Source organism: Hemitrygon akajei, chromosome 30 (genome assembly GCF_048418815.1).
Source record: "Hemitrygon akajei chromosome 30, sHemAka1.3, whole genome shotgun sequence".
Classification (NCBI taxonomy): Eukaryota; Metazoa; Chordata; class Chondrichthyes; order Myliobatiformes; family Dasyatidae; genus Hemitrygon; species Hemitrygon akajei.
The window spans coordinates 27,444,466-27,468,321 of record NC_133153.1 but is presented as its reverse complement, the minus strand read 5'-3'; the positions used below and the strand labels follow the sequence as shown (position 1 = coordinate 27,468,321).

Sequence of the window (23,856 nt, the reverse complement as noted above, 5' to 3'; positions counted from 1 at the left end):
TGTCATACATAGAGGCAGCCACCTAGCATGAATATTGGCTTTTTGTTCCGCTGAGTCAGCTTCATTTACACGAATCCCCTTTTATTCATAGCACATTCCTAACATGTCTGTTAATATTCTAACAACCTCGTACACACTAGAGAAAATGTACAATTGGCAGATTAACCTACCAAAACAGTTGTCTTTGGGACAGGGCCATTGAAAGCTCCACATAGACAACTCCCTCTAAATGTTTGTGGCCAAAGGAAACACATTGACAACCTTGAAAGCAAATACAGAGTTCTTCATAATTGCCAGCAGTCTTGAAATATCTGTTTATTTACTCCTACAGTTTTACTTGTAAAATGTATCTCAACTCATGCCTATTCGCAGACTTCCCTCTGGGGTCAAGGGTGAGTTAGTTTGTACCTTTTGAATTGTGAGGTGCATTATGAGTCAGTTGTAGGATCAGCATGTCCTAAAACAAATGAGAGAGAGAGAGCTTCATGGGCTTCTTGCACATGCATCCTGCTGGTTGTGCTTGGCTTCCCATGCTCCACTTTATGAAGTGATGGTCCAAGGATTCTCATGATTCAATTAGTCTCTTGATGATTAAGATTTAGGCCCGATTCACTTTTCATGCCAGTGGGTTTCGAGGATTTTGTAGAGACAACACTAAAATTTTGAAGTTGCCCAGCAAGACATTAGCTTGGCAAGAGGTATGAGCCATCAATCATTCATTTTCACAGCAGCCAATATTTCATTTTGTTATCAATATCTGCTCTCACTGAAGGTGTCTTCTGGATATAGGAAGTGATCCATATTTATGAGGATATCATGGAACTTACCTGCCTAGAGGTGGTGCTCTGCCACCAAGGTAGACTGACAAAGGATCAGGATAACCCATATGTTTAGTATGTGGCCCATCTTCTAGCATGCTCCAGTGAATGACGATGAATATTTTGAGCTCCACCTCTGAATGGTACATATAGTATCCATTACTGTGTATCAGAACTTGATGACTAAAAGTCGTGATTTAGTTGCAAGTTAAGACAGCAAAGACTGAGCAGTTTTTTTGGTCATCTTTTAGATTTTTTTTATTCCTCTGCACCTTGTAGTGCATCAGCTAGCAACCTTGCCATTCTTTTAGCATTTTTTCTGGGTTTTTTTTACGAGGCCAAGTTGTTAGCTCGACGCTCAACCCAGCATGGATGGAAAGCAAACAGGGAACCGGTTGGATACAAACTCAGGACCACTTGCCTCTTCGTCCAGTGGTGAAGCCACTACACCACCAGCCGGCTATCCTTTAGCTCTATTCTAATGGAAAGTTTGTTGAACATGAGGTGTTGTAGCAAGGAAGAGTAAGAAGTTGGTGTGATGACATAGCCTTGACTCCTGTCTGCACAGGGATTGCATCCGTGATGAATTTACTGGTGACAATCAAATCTTGCACAGCATCAAAGAGCAGACAAAGATAGTGATAAGTGTTTTAGGACCAGCAAATATGATGAGGATTCGCCATAGTTTTCTTTTAAGATTGAAGTCTTTTGTAGCAAATTTTTCCACAAGTACTCATGTTATGTGCACAATTAAGTAAGACATTAGAATTGAAAGCAGAGGACTCTAATTGCATAACTTGCACTGGGAACAAATGAGTTCCGTAAAAGTAAGCTCTGCGAATTATTAATAGATTTCCCCTTAGATTACTTTTTATGGTGGTTGAAGAAAGATAATAATTTATCAGTATGTGTCATCATAATCATTCTCTGTCTTCTTTGTATGACATTCATGACATGCTCTCACCGACAGATCCACCACAGACCCAATCCCATATAGGCTGAGGTCAAAAATGGATTTACTCAAGATGTTCAGAATCATTAACTTCACTGACAGATGGCCTTGAGACTACACAGTTAGTCAAATAAAGTTATATGAAAACACATTTCCCCTGCAAAACTTGTAAAGAAATTCTCCTGTACTGTGACAAAGCTCAAATCTGCCCAGTGCTAAGATCATTTAATTAATATATAGTTTCTGCCACTGGAGGTCCCAAGTGAGTACTGCACAACTGGTAGGGGAAACCTGCTATACAGACTCTTCTTGGATTACAAACACCCAATTTATGGACATCCTGTACATACAAATAAGCTTCCATAAACATTATAAAATTCAATCAAGAATCAGTCTTGAGAAAAAATGTTTACATGCAACTCTACCACAGTAACCAGACACCATTTTTTTCTTAAGAACATGGAATGCCAGCTTATAGAGAGAGGTCACTTAAAGAGTGTTTCTGGAAAATGGCAAACAATCACTTCTATTGATACTTGTGCAGTGATATTCTATTAAATAAGATAATACACACTGATACTTCAAAGGCCATTGAAACTACCTACCGAGCATGGGACATCTTGATTCTGTACCTCTGTAACTAGGCAACAGACAATAAATGTTCATGTTACTTGGCCCTCATCATCATAATTCATTACTATATTGTGGAAATACAGTTACAATGTCAAGATATTTTCCTAATTATGGACAAAATTGACTTATGGACTTATAATAATTACTTGAGAAGTATAGCCATCTTTATTATTAAGCACACAGCAATCAACTTGAACATGAGAAGAACAATACCAGCATAGAAGTTGAAGGTTAATTACTCAGTTTTGATGGTGTCAGCTCGAGACTAAATATTGATCAGAGCAGGATGTAGACCTGATCAAAAATGGCTCTTTTTTTGTCCAAATTTCTTTGTCCAACTGCACATAAAAACTTTGATTGAAACCCAATACAGAACACAGCATTCCTGAATGCAGCAGTCTGTGTGCTATATTGAAAAATGGGATGTTCCTGCACTCCAGTTCTGCATTTTTTAAGGCAAGTAAAATTCTTATAAATCAAGATGATGGCTTAAATTATGAAGTGAAAACAAATAAAACTTCAGTTTGCTGGAATGTGAAAAAAGCAAGCAGGTCAGAAGAACTCGCCAGTCAAGCAGCATCTGTGGAAAAGGAAAACAGTTAACATTTCAGATCAAAGACTCTTCATCAGGACAAAGAAAGATAGAAAGCAAGTTGGTCAAAGTAGCAAAGAAGTTGGGGAAGGGCAATGGGTGGAAACAAATGGAACATCCTCCTACCTTCCTACTAGTTACACTAACTTACTTTCTCTCTCAGTCTGATGCAAAGGCAACAATCCAAAATATTAACTGGAGTCTCTTTCCACAAATTCTGTTTGACTGACTGAGTTCTTTGAGTATTTCTGTTGTTGTTAATTGTTAACAGCTTTTACTGTAAACTGGTCTAAATAAAATAGATATTAATCAGTCACTGAACAATTTTTCAATATCCATTGCTCTTGCAAGGAGTAAAACAGAAATCTTGAACTGGCAACAGAAGGGTAATGGATTGTGAAATCAAAAATGTGGGGAAATAAATGAAAGTTTGTCATCCTTAGTAAAATTAAGATTCACTGTATTTTTAAAAACTGTTGCCTCTGAAAAAGCTTCTCTCCGCTCAGAGCAGATTTTACTTTTATTGAAATTTCATTTTAATTACCTTGCCGAATCCAAGAAACAAATGGTGTTGGATCAGCATATGCCATGCACTCCATAATGGCTGTTTGACCAGCTGTAACAGTAACATTCTTTGGTTGAGCAATGATGACTACATCTCCAGGTATTGATTTAAATCCTAAAAAAAAGATAAATGGACATGAGAAAATGTAAGTAGAAAGAATTTTCTCCATTGTTTATTGTCCTTCAGCCAAAACAAATTGCAACAATCTATCCCTTTCAAACTGTGTGAAATAATAGAACAAAAACATGTTATCAAAGATTCATATAATTCAGTACTTGCATCAAAACATTTAAATTGCATTTTGGCCAGCACTCAAAATAGCAATGTTTCTTCATGTATTGTTGTACCTTCACAAGTTGAATGCATAACAAATGCATAAATTCTGTATAAAAGGTAATTTCTAGGTACAATAAATTTCCTCAAAAACATTCTGTTTAAAACTCTATCAAATATATATCTATGCAATTGAATTTCCAAGAAAAAGCTTAATTGAAAGGGATGTAAAGAGAGCTTTTGGCACACTGACCTTCATAAATCACAGTATTAAATAGAAGAGTTGGGATGTTATATTGAAGTTGTATGAGTTACATTATATGTCAATAACTTGGATGATGGACTTGATGGCTTTGTTGCAAAGTTTGCAGCTGATACAAAGATAATGTGGAGGAGCAGGTAGTTTGAGGAAGTAGAGAGGCTACAATACGACTTAGACAGATCAGGAGAATGGGCAAAGAAGTGGGAGATGGAATACAGTGTTAGAAAGTGCATGGTCATGCACTTTGGTAGAAGAAATAAAAGGGTAGAATATTATCTAAATGGAGAGAAAATTTAAAAAATCTGAGGCGCAAAGGTTAATCCTTGTGCAGGAAATCCTAAAGGTTAATTTGCAGGTTGAGTCTGTGGTGAGGAAGGTAAGTGTGATGCTAGTATACATTTCAAGAGGATAGAATATAAAAGCAAGGATGCAATGCCAAGACTTTTTAAAGCACTGGTGAGGCTTCCCTTGGAGTATTGTGAGCAGCTTTGGGCCTTAGAAGGGATGTGCTGACATTGGAGAGGGTTCAAAACAGGTTCATGAAAATGATTCCAGGATTGATTGACTTCTCAGATGAAGAGTGCTTGATGGATCTGGGCCTGTATTCACCAGAATTCTGAAGAATGAGGGTTGACCTAACTGAAATCTTTTGAATGATGAAATGTCTTAATAGAGTGGATGTTGAGATATTTCCTGTGGTGGGAGGGTCTAGGACCAGAGGATTCAGCCTCAGAATAGAGGGGCGTCCTTTTAGAACAGAGATAAGGAGGAATTTATTTACACAGAGAGTGGTGAACCTGTGGAATTCATTGCCACAGGCAGTTGTGAAAGCCAACACTTTACAAATAGAGGTTGATAGATTCTTGATTAGTCAAGCCACAAAGAGATACAGGGAGAAGGCAGTTAATTGGGTCTGAGAGGAATAATGGATCAGCTACAATGAAATACCGGAGAAGACTTGATAGGCCAAATGACCTAATTCTGCTCTTATGTCTTATGGTCGAAGACATTAGTGAGGCCAAATTTAGAGTGCAGTTCTGGTCCCTTACCTACAGGAAAGATATCAATAAGATTTAAAGAGTACAGAGAAAATTTACAATGATGTTGTCAGGACTTGAGGACCTGAGTTATAGGGAATGGTTGAATAAGTCAGGACTTTGTTTTCTGGTGTGCAGGAGAATGAGTGGAAACTTGACAACAGTTTACAAAATTATGATGAGTATAGACAAGGTAAATGCAAGCAAACTTTATCCACAGAAGTTGGATGAGTCTACAATTATAGGACAAAAGTTAAGGGTAAAAGGTGAAAATTTAAGAGGAACCTGAGGGGAAATTTTTTCACTCAAAGGGTGGTGCAAGTGTGAAATTAACTTCTATCAGAAGAGGCGAATGTGGGTAAGACTGCAATATTTAAGAGAAGTTTGGATAAGTACTTGAATGGGAGGGGCATGGGAGGCCATGGTCCTTATGTGTGTCAATGGGACTAAACAGAGTAACGGTTCAGCACGGACTAGATGGGCTATAGGGCCTGTTTCTCTATGACTCTATGTAATTTATCAATCTGAAATCAACTGACCCTCCAGTTTACCAACAGGATGTCTTATGCAACAAAAAGATTTAAGAATGAGGCAAGATTTGAAAGTCACAGGATATAATACTTGAGAACATAAAATAATTTATACCATGAGGGCCAGGAATGGAAGTGGAGTTGTCAGTTCAATACAAACAGGGTTGAAATAACCTGAAGAAGATATTACAGATGTTGAGATTGGAGAGGACATCAGAGAGTAGAAAGTACAAAGATGCAAGTTGAGGTCAGGTAGAGGAAACATTAAATGTCTGATGTGGCTGGCACATCCGCTGTAGGAGGATTCCTACAGCAGAGGCAATTAATCGTTTATTTCAATCCACATGACAAAGAGGCCTATGAGCTCCTCACACTTGTTTAAAGTGTACTTACAAGGCAGAAGGGGAGATAGTCATACAATACTTCAGCACAGAAACGGGCCCTTTGGCCTATCTAATCTGTGCCAAACTATTATTCTCCCTAGTCCCATCAATCTGCACCTTCACCAAAGCCCTCCATACTCCACCCATCAATGTACTTCTCCAAACTTCTCTTAGATATCGAAATCAAACCCACATCAATCACTTCTGTTGGCAGCTCATTCCACACTTTCACCACTCTCTGACTAAAGTTTTTATTCACGTTCCTCTTAAATATTTCACCTGTCACCCTTAACCCCAGACCTTTATTTCTAGTCTCACCTATGCTCAATGAGAGAAGCTTGCTTGCATTTACCCTGGCTATAACACTCATAACTTTACGTAGCTCTAGAAAATCTCCAATCATCCTCCTATGATCCAGGCCTAACTTATTCAAAACTTTCCCTATAACTCGGATCCTCAAATCCCAGCAACATCCTCACGAAGCTTCTTTGTACTCTTTCAATCTTATTGATATCTTTCCTGCAGGTAGGTGACTAGATCTGCACATAACACTCCAAATTAGGCCTCACCAGCATCTTATACAACTTCAACATAACCTCTCAATTCCTGTACTCAATATTTTTATTTATGAAGGCCAATGTAACAGAAGTTTTCTTTATGACTCTATCTACCCGTGACACCACTTTCAAGGAGATTTATGGACCTGTATTCCCAGAACCATCTGTTCTACCAAGATGGTAGTAAATAAAGGAGACCAGAGATTGTATTTGTATTCCTGATGTATTTGCAGCAGCATTTTATTTTGGCAGAGAAGTGCAAAGCTCACAAAACCAGTTAAGCCATAAATGTACAAAGTGGTTTTCATTAGGCTGAAGCCACTAAAGAAACAGAGTAATTGTGCCTTTTGAGGTGTTTATTTTATTAAAACAAGGAAAATATCATAAGAGTACGCCTGGGGGAAAGCACTGCATGCCAAGGGTGCCAACCTAGTGGGAAGTTGCACATTTTGCCAAGTGTCAAACTTCAGTTTGAGCTTTAGCCATTTGTATGCAGAAAAAAATTCTCTGCTTTCAACCTCTAACTGGTAATCCAAGCTGTGCTGAATTGTTTACTGGTATAACCTACAGGTCTAAAGCTCTGGTTTTGAGTGCTCACCGTGAAGCCACTTCTTTGTTTTCACCAGTACAAGCAGTCCTGACTTTTTAGAACCAGGCAGATTAATTATCAGAAAATCAGCACTCTATCCAAATTCTGTGCTAAATATTTGGCCCTGGTCAGCAATTAATAAAGTGGCATAAAAAGGCAAAGATGCTAAGACATTAATACAATTATCACTTGTAACATTATGTTTTTACAGACGCTAATAAGCTACCGTGAAGGGATATGAAACAAGGAATTTACTCTGTCATAATGTTTCCCTCTTTCGATTACACTGTGATTACTACACATGTACATGCTGTTTATTCTCAGCAACCAACAATACAGCCCAGTAAGAATGTACTACTTATGCCAGACTACCAATAATTAAAATGCAAATTTAGCACAGTGTTATTAAACAATATCAACAGCTAATTATTCTAATAGTGGAAACCATCCAATAATAATGGCTTTTTTCCAAACAAACAGAGATCTGCTCATTGAAGTTAGTAACACTTACATTTGCACAGCCTTCCATGCCAATACAAAGTATTTTTAGGATATAATTTAGGGAAAAAATCTTAAACTTTTGAAGGAGAATATAGCCTGAGATGTTTAATAGAGAACGTTGATATGATCTATTTTCTCTTCCTCGTTCATTCCATCTTGTATTTCTTTTTTGCATGGTATCATGCTCTTTTATTTGATATCTACTTATTTCTTTCTACTTTGATCCTTTCCCATACAATCAAGTTCATATCTTGTAGATAGATAGATAGATAGATAGATACTTTATTCATCCCCATGGGGAAATTCAACAGTTTTTCCAATGTCCCATACACTTGTTGTAGCAAAAACTCCTTACATACAATACTTAACTCAGTAATAATATGATATGCATCTAAATCACTAACTCAAAAAGCATTAATAATAGCTTTAAAAAAAAAAGTTCTTAAGTCCTGGCAGTTGAATTGTAAAGCCTAATGGCATTGGGGAGTATTGACCTCTTCATCCTGTCTGAGGAGCATTGCATCGACAGTAACCTGTCGCTGAAACTGCTTCTCTGTCTCTGGATGGTGCTATGTAGAGGATGTTCAGGGTTTTCCATAATTGACCGTAGCCTACTCAGCGCCCTTCGCTCAGCTACCGATGTTAAACTCTCCAGTACTTTGCCCACGACAGAGCCCGCCTTCCTTATCAGCTTATTAAGACGTGAGGCGTCCTTCTTCTTAATGCTTCCTCCCCAACACGCCACCACAAAGAAGAGGGCGCTCTCAACAACTGACCTATAGAACATCATCAGCATCTCACTGCAGACATTGAATGACGCCAACCTTCTAAGGAAGTACAGTCGACTCTGTGCCTTCCTGCACAAGGCATCTGTGTTGGCAGTCCAGTCTAGCTTCTCGTCCAACTGTACTCCCAGATACTTGTAGGTCTTAACCTGCTCCACACATTCTCCATTAATGATCACTGGCTCCATATGAGGCCTAGATCTCCTAAAGTCCACCACCATCTCCTTGGTCTTGGTGACATTGAGACGCAGGTAGTTTGAGTTGCACCATATCACAAAGTCCTGTATCAGTTTCCTATACTCCTCCTCCTGTCCATTCCTGACACACCCCACTATGTATGTTGCAAGTCTGCAAATAAACAATGGATTCAATTGCCAAGTCAGATGTGGTCATTTGTCAAAATGAGGTAAATATCATATAGCTATTTTCGAGTAAAGATTGAGGCATTCTAGGATGTCAATAAAATCTTGCTATCACCATTCTTACTTAGCCACACCATCAGTGCCAATGTTTAAAAACAAATGCTTAAATTAGGCAAGTACTTATCTTCTTGAATTTTTGTCAACAGTCATAACCAGGCTGCAGCCAATCAGTGAGCTGTGCTACATGTGTTATGTATCAAACAAACAGAATTATCCAGCTACCAGAACCCTTCTACATTCATGCAACTAAACTGGGGAAATGACAATTACTTCAGGTGACAACTTAATCATCCATTTTGAAAATTTTTGTTCTCAGATTTTGAACAAAGCTGCCAAACTATTTACTGTATACTCTTGAGTGAGATTCAAATCAGGTAGCATAGAACCAGCTGTAGCCAGACAAGACCACACAGCAGACTCTCTTACATTAAACATTATTAAGTTGCTGTTTATTTCTAACATAATAATGAGTCTTAATGAACAGGATTTTTTTATAAATTGGGGAGGGGCAATTGTTGATTTGTCACTGGTGAGTATTTGGGCTGATGTAGATGTTAAGACAGATATCTGAAGCTCATGTAAATGTGTTATATGTGGCAGCATGATGGATGCCATGAATAACAGGCAACAAACTTGAAGGTGCTTGGTTTAGTGGTGTAAAATAAAATCAATGTCTATCAGAGACACAAGAATAGTAGACAAAATGTTGCAGGGTACTCAACTTATTATGGGAGATTGACTACCATGCATGGAAAATAAAAGGAAATTATTTTAAAAATTGCAAAAAAATAGGGATAATTCTTTTATAGCTTTATATGGAACTAGCATTAAAGAATACTGTCCTTACTTAAGTTAATTTCTCTTGCTGAGAACATATAATTAGATCCACTACTAGCCAAGAGTGAATTTGGGTGAATTCCCAATGGAGTTTATAAAATAAGCTAGATAATTGAAACTAGTGATCAATGATAGTCTCTAGACTACATTCAATTACACAATGGTTCTAAAATTTATTCAGAATTATTTGGTGTAATAGTGACAGTCTACTGTTTTACATTTTTTAAAATATACACAAAACCTAAGTAATTTATATCCCAGTGTTGCTTTAAAAGCCAACATGAAATGCATACAGGTGCATAATATTAATTATAAAATGACCAATGGTACAAAGAAACTGAAAAATGGCAAGCAGCTGTTTATAGAATAAATTGGCATAGTTTTTGTAGTAGAAGTTTAAATATGCTATTGTTTAAGATATTTTCAAGTTGCATATTGCTTTGGAAGTACTGGACATAGGTTTCCAAAAGGACATGCTTGAAATGTACCTACTTGGTACATTTTTAGTTTGGTACTAGTTTTAGCTTTCCTACAATTTGACACAGTTATGAAACTAGATTCTGGCTACAAAGATGCAAGATTTTTCTCTCATTTTCATAAGAGCAGCCTAAAACAGTGAAAAAAACGAGTGAGTTTTCATTCTGGGTCAGAAAAGCCTAAAGGTTGAATAACGATGGCTACTTCAAAAAGCATTCATTTGTAAAATCAGCCATAATAAGGAAACAATGTGTTAACCACTATAAAGGTCATTGAAAAATACTTTCATTTGTTCCACGTACAATAAATATTACTCTTTTGCAAATGGCTTCACCAAGCCAGAATCTCTTTAATCTGCCCTTCCTAACAGGGAGAATAATGCACAAATGTTGAATAAGTGTTTAGAATAACTAATTGGCACCCGGGATCTTCAGAAAGTAGTCACAAAACACACCATTGTTTAATTGGGTATTAGGCAAGGGAGCTGCTCTGCCGAGCATGTTGATGCAAGGTTCTTTCAGAGATGCTAAAACCAAGAAAAAATTACTGCTCGTCTATGAAGCTTTAAATTTCTTGGCACCATCACATCGAAGATATAATTCCACAGACATTCTTACAATTACAGGTATACCTGCATGCGTACACTCCCCTCTCACCTGGATCCACCCAATTACATGTCAGCTCTTAACCGTTATCCTGTCAGAGGCACAAAAACAGGATCGTTGACCAACCAGGTCCTCAATGACTGACCATCAACCATTAACCTTAAGTTAATTCCTTTTTTTATTCTCCTTACCCTCTCATCAATTCCCTCTAAATTCTACCATAATGAATAAAATATGAAGTATGAGGGGATAAACAATTAGGTGTACATTGGAATAATTGCATTTATCATCATCAATGAAATATATTTGTATTTCTGGTTGTTGTAAAGACAGGCAATCCTAAGAGGTGGCGGCATGATCTACTTTCTGACATTTATCGTTTAAGTTACTGGGCATAACCCTTGACTGAAACTTCCTCCAAGGATTATAAAACTATTAAAGTTCTGTAAATCTTTGGATAACATGGTTTATTGCATCTTTCTAGAACAGATATATTCATAGCACATTTAGAAACTTCACAAGTTTGCCTTGCAGCAGTTATGTTCTAGTAAATATAGCCTTTTCCTTCTTTATCCATTAATATTTATCAGGGAGTCACTTAATTTTACACAAGTCAGAATAGAATAATAGTATTTCTGGTGTTTTGGAAGTTAAAGAATATTTCATACACTATTAATTAGGTGGAAATATAAAAGTAAGAGTTTTAAATGTAACCTAGCTGCCAATGACTTAAGAAAAAAAATGATTTAGGAGGGTCAATCCCATTAGGTGAAGTTTAATAGGAATAAGGAAATGAAGATAAATGTTAATGTACTACCAAGTATTCAGGCGATAGATTATTGGTGAAAGAATGAAAAAAGAGACTGACAATAAATGGGATGGAATATGAATTTTTTAAATGAAATTATTCAGAGAAGGGAAAAGTCTAAATGGTATAAAAAGAAAATATACATATCTTTCACTTAGTTTTCAAGTGAAATAAATATTGTGACTTGAAAGCTTATCTGCAGTGAATTCTGCCCATTAAACAATTTCAATAAAAATTAACTTTTTAGAATTTTTGAATATATATAACATTTAGTGATGACACTACTGTGGTGGGTTGGATCAAAGGAGGTGATGAATCATCATATAGGAGAAAGACTGAAAATTTGACTGAGCGATGTAATAACAACCACCTCTCAACCAAGGATCTGATTGTAGACATCAGGAGAGGGAAAGCAGAGGTCCATCAGCCAGTAATCATGGGAGGATCACAGGTGGAGAGTGCCAGTAACTTTAAATTCCTGGATGTCACTATCTCAGAGGACCTGTCCTGGACTCATCGTATAAATACAATTGTAAAGAAAGCACGACAGCGCCTCTACCTCCTCAGGAGCCTGCGGAGATTAGGTATGTTATCAAAAACCTTGGCAAACTTCTATAGACATGTTCTGGAAAGTGTGCTGATTGGCTATATAATGGCCTGATATGGGAACACCAATGTCTTTAAGCAGAGCTTAGGAGGGTTAATGGCGCCTAACAGCAACTCCTTTGCTTGCATCTTCAGAAACAGCTTTCTTTCCAACTTTAATATCTCTATTTTTCCCTTTCAGGGTTCTTTTGAAGACCCTGAGCTGGAGTTACATGCTGACTAAGGTTCTTTGCGGGAACGGGACCCACACTCAGGGTTCCATGACTAGCCGTTGTTCGGCACACCAAAGGCTTGGCCTAAGAGTCCGGCTCGAATTCTGAAGCCAATGATCTCGGGTTTCTGGAGACAGGCAGATCGAGGGTCAGTGTCATGACAGGAGATCTGTGTGTTGTTGGGGGAGTTGGGATATATGCTGTGTGCCTGGAGACCCAGAATCTTTGCAATCTTCAGGCACGGAGCTCGCTATAAGTGACAAAACGGATTTTTAACATCATAAACCAGCGAGTTGTTTGTTATGTCTCCCCACTCGCTAGGAAAATGGAGACTCCTCTTTCTCCCTTATTAAGGAGAGAGAGAAGCTGCGGTATGTCGAATACCTGGTGAAAAGCGAAGTCTTTGGGGTAACTGCAAGTCTGTGTCTTTGCTATTGCTTTGCTCACACTTGAGTGCTCGATGGCGGTACCGATGCTTTTTTTTGCCGGTGGGGGGGGGGGGGGGGAGGGAAGATTGTTGCTCGCTGCCACTTACGTGCAGGGAGGGGGACTTTGGGGTTCTAACATTTAACTGTCGTTCATTCTTTGGGGAACTCCTCTGTTTTTGTGGATGGTTGCAAAGAAAAAACATCTCAGGATGTATATTGTATACATTTCTCTGACATTAAATTGTACCTTTAAACCTTTGAAAATCCTACAAAAGGTAGTGGATTCAGCCCAGTACATCATGAGTAAACAGCCACCTTCCAACCATTGAGCACATCTGCATGAAACATCTACCGTAGAAAAGCAGCATCCATCTTCAAAGATCCTCTCACTACCCAGGCCATACTCTTTTCTCGCTGCTGCCATCAGGTAGAAGGTACAAATGCCTTAGGACTTACATCACCAGGTTCAACAAACAGTTGCTACCCTTCAACCATCAGGCTCTTGAACAAAAAGGGATAACTACACTCATTCTACTTCTGGTGTCTCACAACCAATGGTTTCACTTTAAGAACTCTTTATCTTGTTATTTCATGCTTGTTACTTAGTGTTATTTATTTATATCTGCATTAGCATAGCTTGTTGGCCATTGACCCTGTTTACAGTTACTGTTCTATAGATTTGCTAAGTATGCCCACAGAAAATGAATCCCAGGGTTGTATGTAGTGACATGTAAGTACTCTGATAATAAATTTTTACTTTGAACTTCGAATACAAGTAAGATCTGATGAAACAAGTCAATTATAAAAGGCTTTCTTTAAAACAACCAGACTGCAATGAGATATGTTTTAAATCTAAATGACATATACATTACAAAAACTGGCAACAGATATTGTGTTTTATGAGACAAATACCAATATATTACTTAAATTTGTAGTCATGGTTGTTTAAGTGCATTGACTAAATACGCATGTATCAATCTTCTTAATAATCATAAGGATTTATTATACAGTAAACAAGAAACACATATTTATCTGATATTTTATTTGATTATTTCACAAAATTACTGTTTGGCTAAGTGGTGAATATGGATTATAAATAGTCACAAAAGAAACTATTGAAGTAACATCCTATTTCTGGGGGGTGGGGTGTGTGTGTGTGTGTGTGTGTGTGTGTGTGTGTGTGTGTGTGTGTGTGTGTGTGTGTGTGTGTGTGTGTGTGTGTGTGTGTGTGTGTGTGTGTGTGTGTGTGTGTGTGTGTGTGTGTGTGTGTGTGTGTGTGTGTGTGTGTGAGAGTGAAAAAGCAAAAATGGACAAGAAAGTGCAGAATGTGAGAGTGATTCAGTAAGTACAGGTTTCCCCTGTTATCCAAAGGTAGAGCATTCCTATGAAATGGATCATAAGCCGGAATGTCGTAAAGTGAAGAAGCAATTACCATTTACCATGGGAAAAATTTGTGAGCCTTCGCAGACCCAAAAAATAACCTACCAAATCATGCCAAATAACACATAAAACCTACAGTAACATATAGTAAAAGCAGGAATGATCTGATAAATACACAGCCTATTTAAAGTAGGAATATTTTTTTGCAATCATTGCAGCACTGTCTACGATAGCGAAAATCTCACGCAAGCGCCCTTGGCAGAAAGACTCGGCGCATGTGCTCTCGGCAGCACTCGCGGCAAAAACACTCAGCGCAAGCACTCTTGGCAGAAACACACAGCGCAAGCCCTCTCGGCAGAAGCACTCTTTCCCGTAACCTTTAAGCTATGAAGCTGCCAAATCATACCAAATAACATATAAAAATACACAGCCTATATAAAGTAGAAATAATGTAAGTCCAGTATAGTTTCACTTACCAGAATCGGGAAGACAGTGAGCACACTGATGATGGTGTGTTAAGCTGAGTCGTCGATGGTTGGGGTGATGGGAGGTAGAAGAGACTGGGGTGTCATCTCATCGTCGTCTGTTTCCATCAGGGCAGGCAGGTCACCTTCTTCTATGTCTGCCTGCCTCGATGTCGAAGGTCGAGTTTCATCGTCTATTGTGGCTGATGTGGAAGGCTTGAAAAACGACAGTATGCTTGACTGCTTAGCCTCGCGCATTTTTCTATCATACAGTTCTTTGTAAGCACTCAAACCATCCTGCAAATATGCCCTAAACCTACATACCCTTTCAAAATTAAAGTCATATTCTTCTGCAATCATTGCAGTGTTGTCAATCGCAGCAAAAATCTCACGCAATTGCCTCACGTTCAGTTCCTGGAAGACTTCACTTTTGGGCCGTTCTCTACTGCATTCGGTTTCGATTGTTAACTTTTCCTCTTCATCAGCTCTTTATCTGTCAGTTCTTGGTCATGGGATGCCAAAACCTCTTCAACATCATCTTCATCAACTTCCACAAACCCTTAGCCAAACTCACTATGTCCTTACTTCGTTCACCACGATCGAAATGCTTAATTATGTCTAGTTTTATGCTAAGTGTAACATCCTTACGCGCTCTTTTAGGCTTTTCCGATACCTTAGAACTCATCTTGCTAACGGATGCACAAAATAAATCAACATAAAGCACAGATGCTCACAGGCACGTGTTTAAGCAATGCCGGCTAGAATGCAGTTCCGGGGGAGGAGCTTGGCTGCTCGGGGCGCACGCTGCCTTTTCTCGTGTGCTGCCTTTTTTCATAACAGTGAAAACACCTTCTGTTAGAGAAAACAGGTAACTAATGTAGGTCTTTCATAACAGCGAGGTGTCATAAAGCAAACGTTCGAAAAACGGGGGACACCTGTACTCTTATCACGTGGGCCAAGTAACAGATAAACCCTTCACAAATATCCCTAGCTGACATATACACATAATTACATTTATTTTTATTTTAGTTTCTTCTATGAAGCAGTTGTCTTTATGTGGTGTGCATTAATGATAACTATATTTGAGGTACTCCATTATGCATCAAAAATTATCTCCACCACTATAGCTTAAATTGACATGGATAATATAATATACAGTGCCTGTGAACTGTACTCAGCCTGCCCCCGCCCGGAAGTTTTCATGTTTTATTGTTTTACAACACTGAATCACATTAGATTTAATTGGTCTTTGTGACGCTGATAAACAGAAAAAGCCTCTTTCTTGTTAAAGTGAAAACAGACCTCTACAAAATGATCCAATTACAAATATAAAACACAAAATAATTGATTTCACAAGTATTCACCCCCTTTAATATGAGACACCAAATCACTACTGGTGCAGCCAAATGTTTTTAGAAGTCACATAATTAGTTAATTAGTACTTTTACCACAAGAGATCTGTTTTTGGAGACTTGTGTGCAGTCAAGGTGTTTCAATTGATTGTGGTAAAAGTACACCTGTATCCGGAAGGTCCTAGTGCTGGAGAGTCAGTATCCTGGCAAAAACTACACCATGAAGGCTAAACGAGTGAATCTGCAGCTGCTGGAAATAATTAAAAACACGAAATGCTGGCAGAACTCAGCAGGCCAGACAGCATCTATGGGAGGAGGTAGGGATGACGTTTCAGGCCGAAAAACTTCATCAGGCTAAAGAACACTCCAAGCAACTCCGCAAAAGTTATTGAACAGCACAAATCAGGAGATGGATAGAAGAAAATTTCCAAATCAATGAATATCCCCTAGATTTTTGTCACAGTTTTGGGCTGTGCTCAAAACTGAGTGACCATGCAAGAAGGGGGCTAGTGAGGGAGGCCACCAAGAAACCTATGACAACTCTGGAGGAGTTACAAGCTTCAGTGGCTGAGACAGGAGAGACTGCACATACAACAACTGTTACCCAGGTGCTTCACCAGTCACCAGACGCAGTTTTATGGGAGAATGGCTAAAGAAAGCCACCATTGAAAAAAACACTCACATGAAATCTCAGCTAGAGATAACCAGAAGGCATATTGGAGCTTTTGGCCATCAGACTAAACGCTATTTTTGGAGTAAGCCAAACACTGCACATAATCAAAATCACACCATCCCTACCGTGGCTGCATCATGCTGTGGGGATGCTTTACTACAGAAGGCCCTGGAAAGCTTGTGAAGGTAGAGGTAAAATGAATACAGCAAAAGACAGGGAAATCCTGGAGGAAATCCTCATGCAGTCTGCAAGAGAACTGCGACTTGGAAGAAAATCTGTTTACCAGCAAGACAATGCCCCCAAGAATAAAGCCAAAGCTACACAGGAATGGCTTAAAAACAAAAAAGTTAATGTCCTGGAGTGGCCAAGTCAACACCCAGGCCTCAATCTAAATGAGAATTTGTGGCTAGACTTGAAAAGGGCTGTTCACGCAAAATCCCAATGCAATCTGACAGAGTTTGGGCAGTTTTGAAAAGAAGAATGGGGAAAAATTGCAATGTCCAGATGTGTATAGCTGATAGAGACCTCAAGGCTGTAACCGCTGCCAAAGATGCTTCTACCAAATGCTGAATTGAAGAGTGAGAATACTCATACAATCAAATATTTTGTTTTTTATATTTGTAATTAATTTAGATCACTTTGTAGAGGTCTGTTTTCATTCTGACATGAAAAAGACTTTTTCAGTTGATCAGTGTCAAAAAAGCCAAATTAAATCCACTATGATTCAATGTTGTAAAAGAATAAAATATGAAAACTTCCAAGGGGAGTGAAGACTTTTTATAGGTACTGTAAATCTAATGGTACTTCACATACAAAGCACAATCATTCAGAATTTACACATTATGAAATAGGCTTAAAAACGTAAAGCTTAATTTGCCGATGATGCTACAATGTTCAGTTCTATTCATGACTTCCCACATAATAAAAGAGTACATTCATAAAAAGGCTCAACCATCACTGATCTTAAACAGCATAAGCCATAGTTAATTCTACAACTGACAATGTTTGAGAATCTACCATCTGAAGGGTCTTGGCCAAAACATCAGCTGTTTATTCCTCTCCATAGATGTTGCCTGACCTGCTGTGCTCCTTCAGCATTTTGTATATGTTACTCACTATTTCCCAAGAGTTTAACTGAACTAGCCAAATTAACAACATGGTTACAGAGCCACATGGAGGCTAGATAACCCAGAGAAATCGCATTACATGGGTGGAAATGTTTCATAATTTGACTCAAAGTTATAAAATTCAATTCTGATATTTACATAGCAATGAAACAAAAACTTTTTGTCTTCTCCAGGAGAAATTATAGTTCATAAACAGCTTCAAAATGTAAATTTAAAATTGATTCCCTTATAATAATCTATGTATCATATTACCTTGTAATACGGTGAGATTGGCATCCTGACTGTAGCGTGTCTGACCTACATTTGTGGCCACGCAACGGAATTCTCCAGCATCACTTGCCTGCACTTCTACAATTTGCAGAATTCCATTTGGGAGGACAATATATCTGAAAAACAAATCCAATGTTGCTTTGTCATCTAAGTTCCAAATGAATGAAATATATAACGTTTCATTGCGTTTTATGCACCACATTTAAATGGTCAAAGTACCTTTGATGTGACACACATTATTTTAAGTTACCATAATTTTTTTTTTATTAGTTTTTTTATACATTTTCTACATAGCTACAGATAAAAAAAAACCCCGGATCAAAATGAAGAACGTTGATACAGTGCAAAAATAAACATACAATAATAATATGATACAAAGAAAGATAATTGAGAAAGCACCCAAATTGAAGACATGTAAAATTAGTATCCTCCCCAAGTGCCGCAACAAAAAAAAACTCCAGACCAACCACAACACAATATAGAGAATATAAATCAGGACAATCAAACCCCCAAAACTGTAAATACACTTAGCAACAGAGGGTATTAATGTCTACTACAGAAAAAAAGGAGCTGAAAGCAAGGGACCGAAAAAAAACCTTAGTTAAGAGGAAGGTTATGAAAGTACTCAATAAAAGGTCCCCAGACCTTATAGAACTTTAAATCCGAATTAAGGACTGAATAATGAATTTTTTCAAGGTCTAAGCAGGCCATAATATTGTTAAGCCATTGAGCATGTGTGGACGGGGCAACATCTCTCCATCTAAGGAGGATTAAACGTCTAGCCAGGAGAGAGGCAAAAGATAATATTCGACACTTAGTCGAACTCAGACGTAAATCTGTCTCACCCCAGAAACCGAACAAAGCAATTAAAGGGTTAGGTTCTAGGTGATGATTCAGAATATACAATAACGTTATGAAGACATCTTTCCAAAATTTCTCCAAGCTAGGACAAAACCAGTACATATGAATGAGCGAGGCCTCGCCCCTTTTGCATTTATCACAAAGCGGACTGATGTTAGGGTAAAATCGAGATAATTTAGATTTAGACATATGGGCTCTATGAACAATCTTAAACTGTAAAAGGCAATGGCGAGCACAAAGAGAGGTTGAATTAACCGATTTGAGAATCGAGTCCCAAGTCTCATCGGATAAAGAGGTATTTAAATCATGCTCCCATGCCATTTTAATTTTATCCACAGGGGCACGTCGTAGGGCTGCTAATTTATCACGAATAAATGATATTAAACCTTTACCTAGTGGATTAATAGAAAGAAATAAGTCCATAACATTTTTCTCAGGCATTTCAGGGAAGTTAGGGATTAAAGGAGTAATAAAGTATCTAATTTGGAGATATCTAAAAAATGAGCATTAGGCAGATTGAACTTAGCAGAGAGCTGTTGAAAAGAGACGAAGCGATTATCAATAAAAAGATCTTCAAAATGTCTAATGCCCTTCCTATACCAATCATGGAAGGCTGAGTCATACGTAGTAGGTAAAAAAAGGTGATTATGTAAGATAGGGCTAGAAAAGGAAAAACCATGGAAACCATAAAATTTCCTAAACTGAGCCTATACACGCAAAGTGTGTCTGACAAGAGGATTAACTATTAATCTGGACAAACTACTAGGGAGTACAGAGCCGAGAAGTGCAGAGATAGATAATTCTTTAGTGGAGCTCAACTCCATTGCCACCCAATTAGGGCACTCGGGTTGGCCATGGAAAAAAGACCAAAAGGTAGCACAACGTATATTGGCTGCCCAATAATATAAACGAAAGTTAGGTAAAGCCATGCCACCCTCTTTTTTAGATTTTTGGAGATAAACTTTGTTAATTCTAGAGCGCTTATTCTTCCACAGATATGACAAAATAATAGAGTCTAAGGAATCAAAAAAAGATTTAGGAATAAAAATTGGGATTGATTGAAATAAATATAAAAGTTTAGGGAGAACATACATTTTAACAACATTAATACGACCTACCAAAGATATAGATAGAGGTGACCATTGTAACAGACTCTGTTTAATAGTATATGAAAGATTGGCAAAATTTTCACGAAAGAGATCTTTAAACTTCCTTGTGACTGTAATCCCAAGATAAGTAAATTGATTGTGGACTACTTTAAAAGGGAGATCACGAAATGTTAATTCTTGTGCTTCTTTATTAATTGGGAAAAGTTCGCTCTTATGTAAATTAAGTTTATATCCAGAAAACTGGCTAAACTGGTCAAGAAGTGAAAACATTGGAGGTAAGGATGTAGACGGATTTGAAAGAAAAAGTAATAAGTCATCAGCATAAAGAGAAACTTTATGCTCAACACCCCCTCTCCAAATCCCGGTCAGTTCAGGACAATTTCGAAAAGCTATCGCCAAAGGTTCTATAGCCAAATCAAAGAGAAAGGGACTTAAAGGGCATCCCTGAAGTTACTATAATTTAAATATACCTTTATTTCTGCTCAATAGGTCACTTTAGAAATGAAGTGAAAATAAGGGAAAAGTGCAAAACCTAGCTTGCAGTTATTTGCCACTAGTGACTGAAACTAGGATGATAGGTAACCATGTATACTGGTGTTCTATAGATCGTTTGGATACAAGGAGAGTTCAAAATCAGTTATTTTTTTGCCCAGATTGCTCTCCACTGATAAAGCTGGAAACTGAGAAACAGTTTGAAATTTATTCCAAGCATCAAGATAAACCAAAATAATGGTCAAAAACAAAAGTACTAGGAATATTCACAAGGGCACCTGATCTGCTAAAACGTCTACTAAACCTTTCTGGAAGAAATCCAATTTAAATAACTCTTTGTGTTTCTTGGTGCTTTGCTTTAAAAGGGCTATTATAGTAAAAGAGAATGCAACCACAACATATGAAAACAACTCAAATGTTCTCATTAATAATATCCAAATGTAAACAATACAATAATAATTATAAATTATCTAATCTAAATTATGATCATAAGGCATGACCACAAAGTAAAGATATAGTTTCAAATGGGGTGGTATCAGGTTACAAATGTACAATGGAACAAGCAATTAAAGGTTTAAGAAAAAGCTCGGGGATTTACTTACTGAATATGTTTAAGTTTCCCATATAGAAAAAAAATGGTTTCTGGTTTAAGGTAGCACTGGTGAGACACAGCAATGAATTGATAACAGCAAACAAAACTACTGACTACTTTATTGATCACATTTTGCTCAAAAACGATCACTGCAATCAATAGCCTGTAAGTTCCCTTTCGGAGTTAAGCTTTTGAACCTTCTGTATGACCTGGTATTTTTGCAGTGTGAAGCCTCAAAGGAGCAGGACGCTTGCAGTATGGCATGTATAGGCCGAATCGAAGTGGCAGGTCCTGGGCCTGACAGCATACTGAGGCAGCACAGCCCAGCTCTGAGAGTGAGGAACAACTCACTATTTGGCTGATTTAAGCACCGGGCCAGACTGAAAAGCAAAGGGTGTCAGGGCTAGAGGAGAGGGATGACCCAGGGCTCACAAGGTTTACTCATCTCTGCAATGAACTGAGGCTGTGACCTGCAACTAATGGACACCTGGATCGGTTGTGACTGGCTTCGGGGCTATGTATTCATTTTCAGAACTGTGTACTCAGTTCTGAATGTTACTTGCTTACTTTTATTATAACCATATAACAACTACAGCACAGAAACAGACCATCTCGGCCCTTCTAGTCTGTGCCAAATGCTTATTCCTTGCGCAATGTTTTGTTTCCCTGCATATTGGGTGTTTGATGGTCTTTTTTTAAATAGGTTCTATTGGGTTCTTCATGTTGTGGCTGCCTGTAAGGAGATGAATCTCAAGGTTGTAGATAGCATACATACTTTGATAATAAATGTAGTTTGAACTTTGAATGCAAAACTTAAATGCAGCAAATTACATCTACCAATAGTGTACTTAAAGGCAAAAATTTAAACTCCATGTAATATTGAGCATGACTTCTTTCAACGAGATTATTTTTATGTACATGGAAATTATAATTTTAAAAGTATCTATGATCTCCATAAAAGTGCTCCAAACATTTCCAAAAAGAAATTTTCAATTTAATTTAAAACTCTGTTCAAGCATGATTGTAACTATTCCATGAATAGCTTGTTTATAAAAGTAATGAATGAACAGGAAAAAGGATCTTTGAAACCTTCAGCAAGGTTATAGATTTGATAATGCTTTCCTTTTAAACAAATACAACAGTCTATTTTAACGTTATTGATACATATAACACTATTTATAATACTGTATTGGCCAATTTCAGTTATAACTACAAACTTTATTTATTCACTACACATTATTTATGAAAAAAGGTCAACGACAAGGTGAACCCATACATAAAAACGAGAAGTAATCAAGTATCAATTTAAAATCAACTAATTCCCAGCAAATTGGCAGTGAAACTGCTACAATCTCCGCTCAAAGAGAGAGAAATGAAATTTCTACATCTGACTGATACCCAGCAACAATCACTGAATATCTGTTTCATCGCTGTTGTTGGTGCAATGAAAAGGCTCAAACTTGACATATAATGACCAAAAAATCTATGTTGAGGCTTTCATATATAATGAACAGCAAGGCAAAACTTAGAAAGCCCATGAAAATGCCTTTCAGTATGGATGAACAGCAGCTTGCATTTAAAAACTAATTTGCATACACGAACTACCCACCAAGTTTAGCAAATGGCTTTCCTAGAAATTCATGAGGTTGTACATACTGTAGTGCAGTGGATTCCATTTAACTGGGGCACATCAGAACCAGTACATTTTGGCCCAATTAAGCAGTTGTCCCAATTAGTTGAAGTTTTCTGGAAATAGTTAAAAAGGTATAAAAAAGATAAGCTACTGTTTAACTGAGTAACTAATTCTGTATTTAAATGAAATACAGAACAAATTAGAACACTACCAATACCACTACAGTACTATAAAACTGTATTAGTTCCTAATAGTTATCGATTGAAAAAGCATCCAGTGTATGCTGCCATGTTTTATTCATTGACTGTAAATTAACAAAATCAGTGCAGCCAACTAGTGCAGATAATGGATTGTTTCAAACAATGCTTTTGACAATTGCATCCTCCAAATCTTCATTCTCATTGTAACATGCAAGATGATTTTTGCTAACTTCAGAACCTTTGTAGTTTCTAACTTATTGAAGTAGTGAAATAGTTTCATGTTCACTCCCAGTCCAAGTCTGAATGCTTGAAACCACAGGGAGCAAAACTGTTCTGAATTGTCTTCCTGCTTATTTGTCATCAACTATCAGTGACAAAAATCACTGCTTTTTGAACACAAACACATGCAACTGATGCTTTTTAAAAATTGTTCACTCTAAGCACAGTGTGGTGTCTAATGGCCACACAAGTGCACGTGACTGAGACCAACTAAAAACTGTTCGGCAAGTCTCCTGTCCCAATTAAGCATCATGGTGTCCCAAATAAACAAAGGGAATCCCAGTATTTTCTTGATTAGTTTTTATTCTTTAACAGTTATTCCAAATTGGTTTGATAGCCCAATTAACCAGAATCCACTGTACTTCTTATCAGCAAGATGTTAATGGACAGACTATCCTGATTTTTGCTTAGTGATAAGAAAAGCTAGAGTACATCAAGAAGCACAGTAGCTCATCATAAATTTACAGAGTTTTATCAATGCAAGGTTTAATGTTTTGATCCTTTGCTCCTAATTTATGAAGCCATGGATTAAAGATGGAATAATTTTCTGCT

At 37.6% G+C, this 23,856-nt stretch overlaps 1 protein-coding gene across 2 annotated transcripts in view; it reads right to left on the bottom strand.

Annotated features, from left to right (window-relative positions):
• Positions 1-23,856, bottom strand: part of igdcc4 (immunoglobulin superfamily, DCC subclass, member 4) — a 146,852-nt gene that overhangs the window by 61,921 nt on the left and 61,075 nt on the right. For both annotated transcript variants that reach the window (XM_073033192.1, XM_073033191.1), the window contains exons 4-5: positions 18,121-18,254; positions 3,540-3,674 (exon numbers count right to left, since the gene is read on the bottom strand). In XM_073033192.1, the coding sequence (XP_072889293.1) occupies positions 3,540-3,674; positions 18,121-18,254 (269 nt within the window). The remainder of the gene's footprint in view (positions 1-3,539; positions 3,675-18,120; positions 18,255-23,856) is intronic.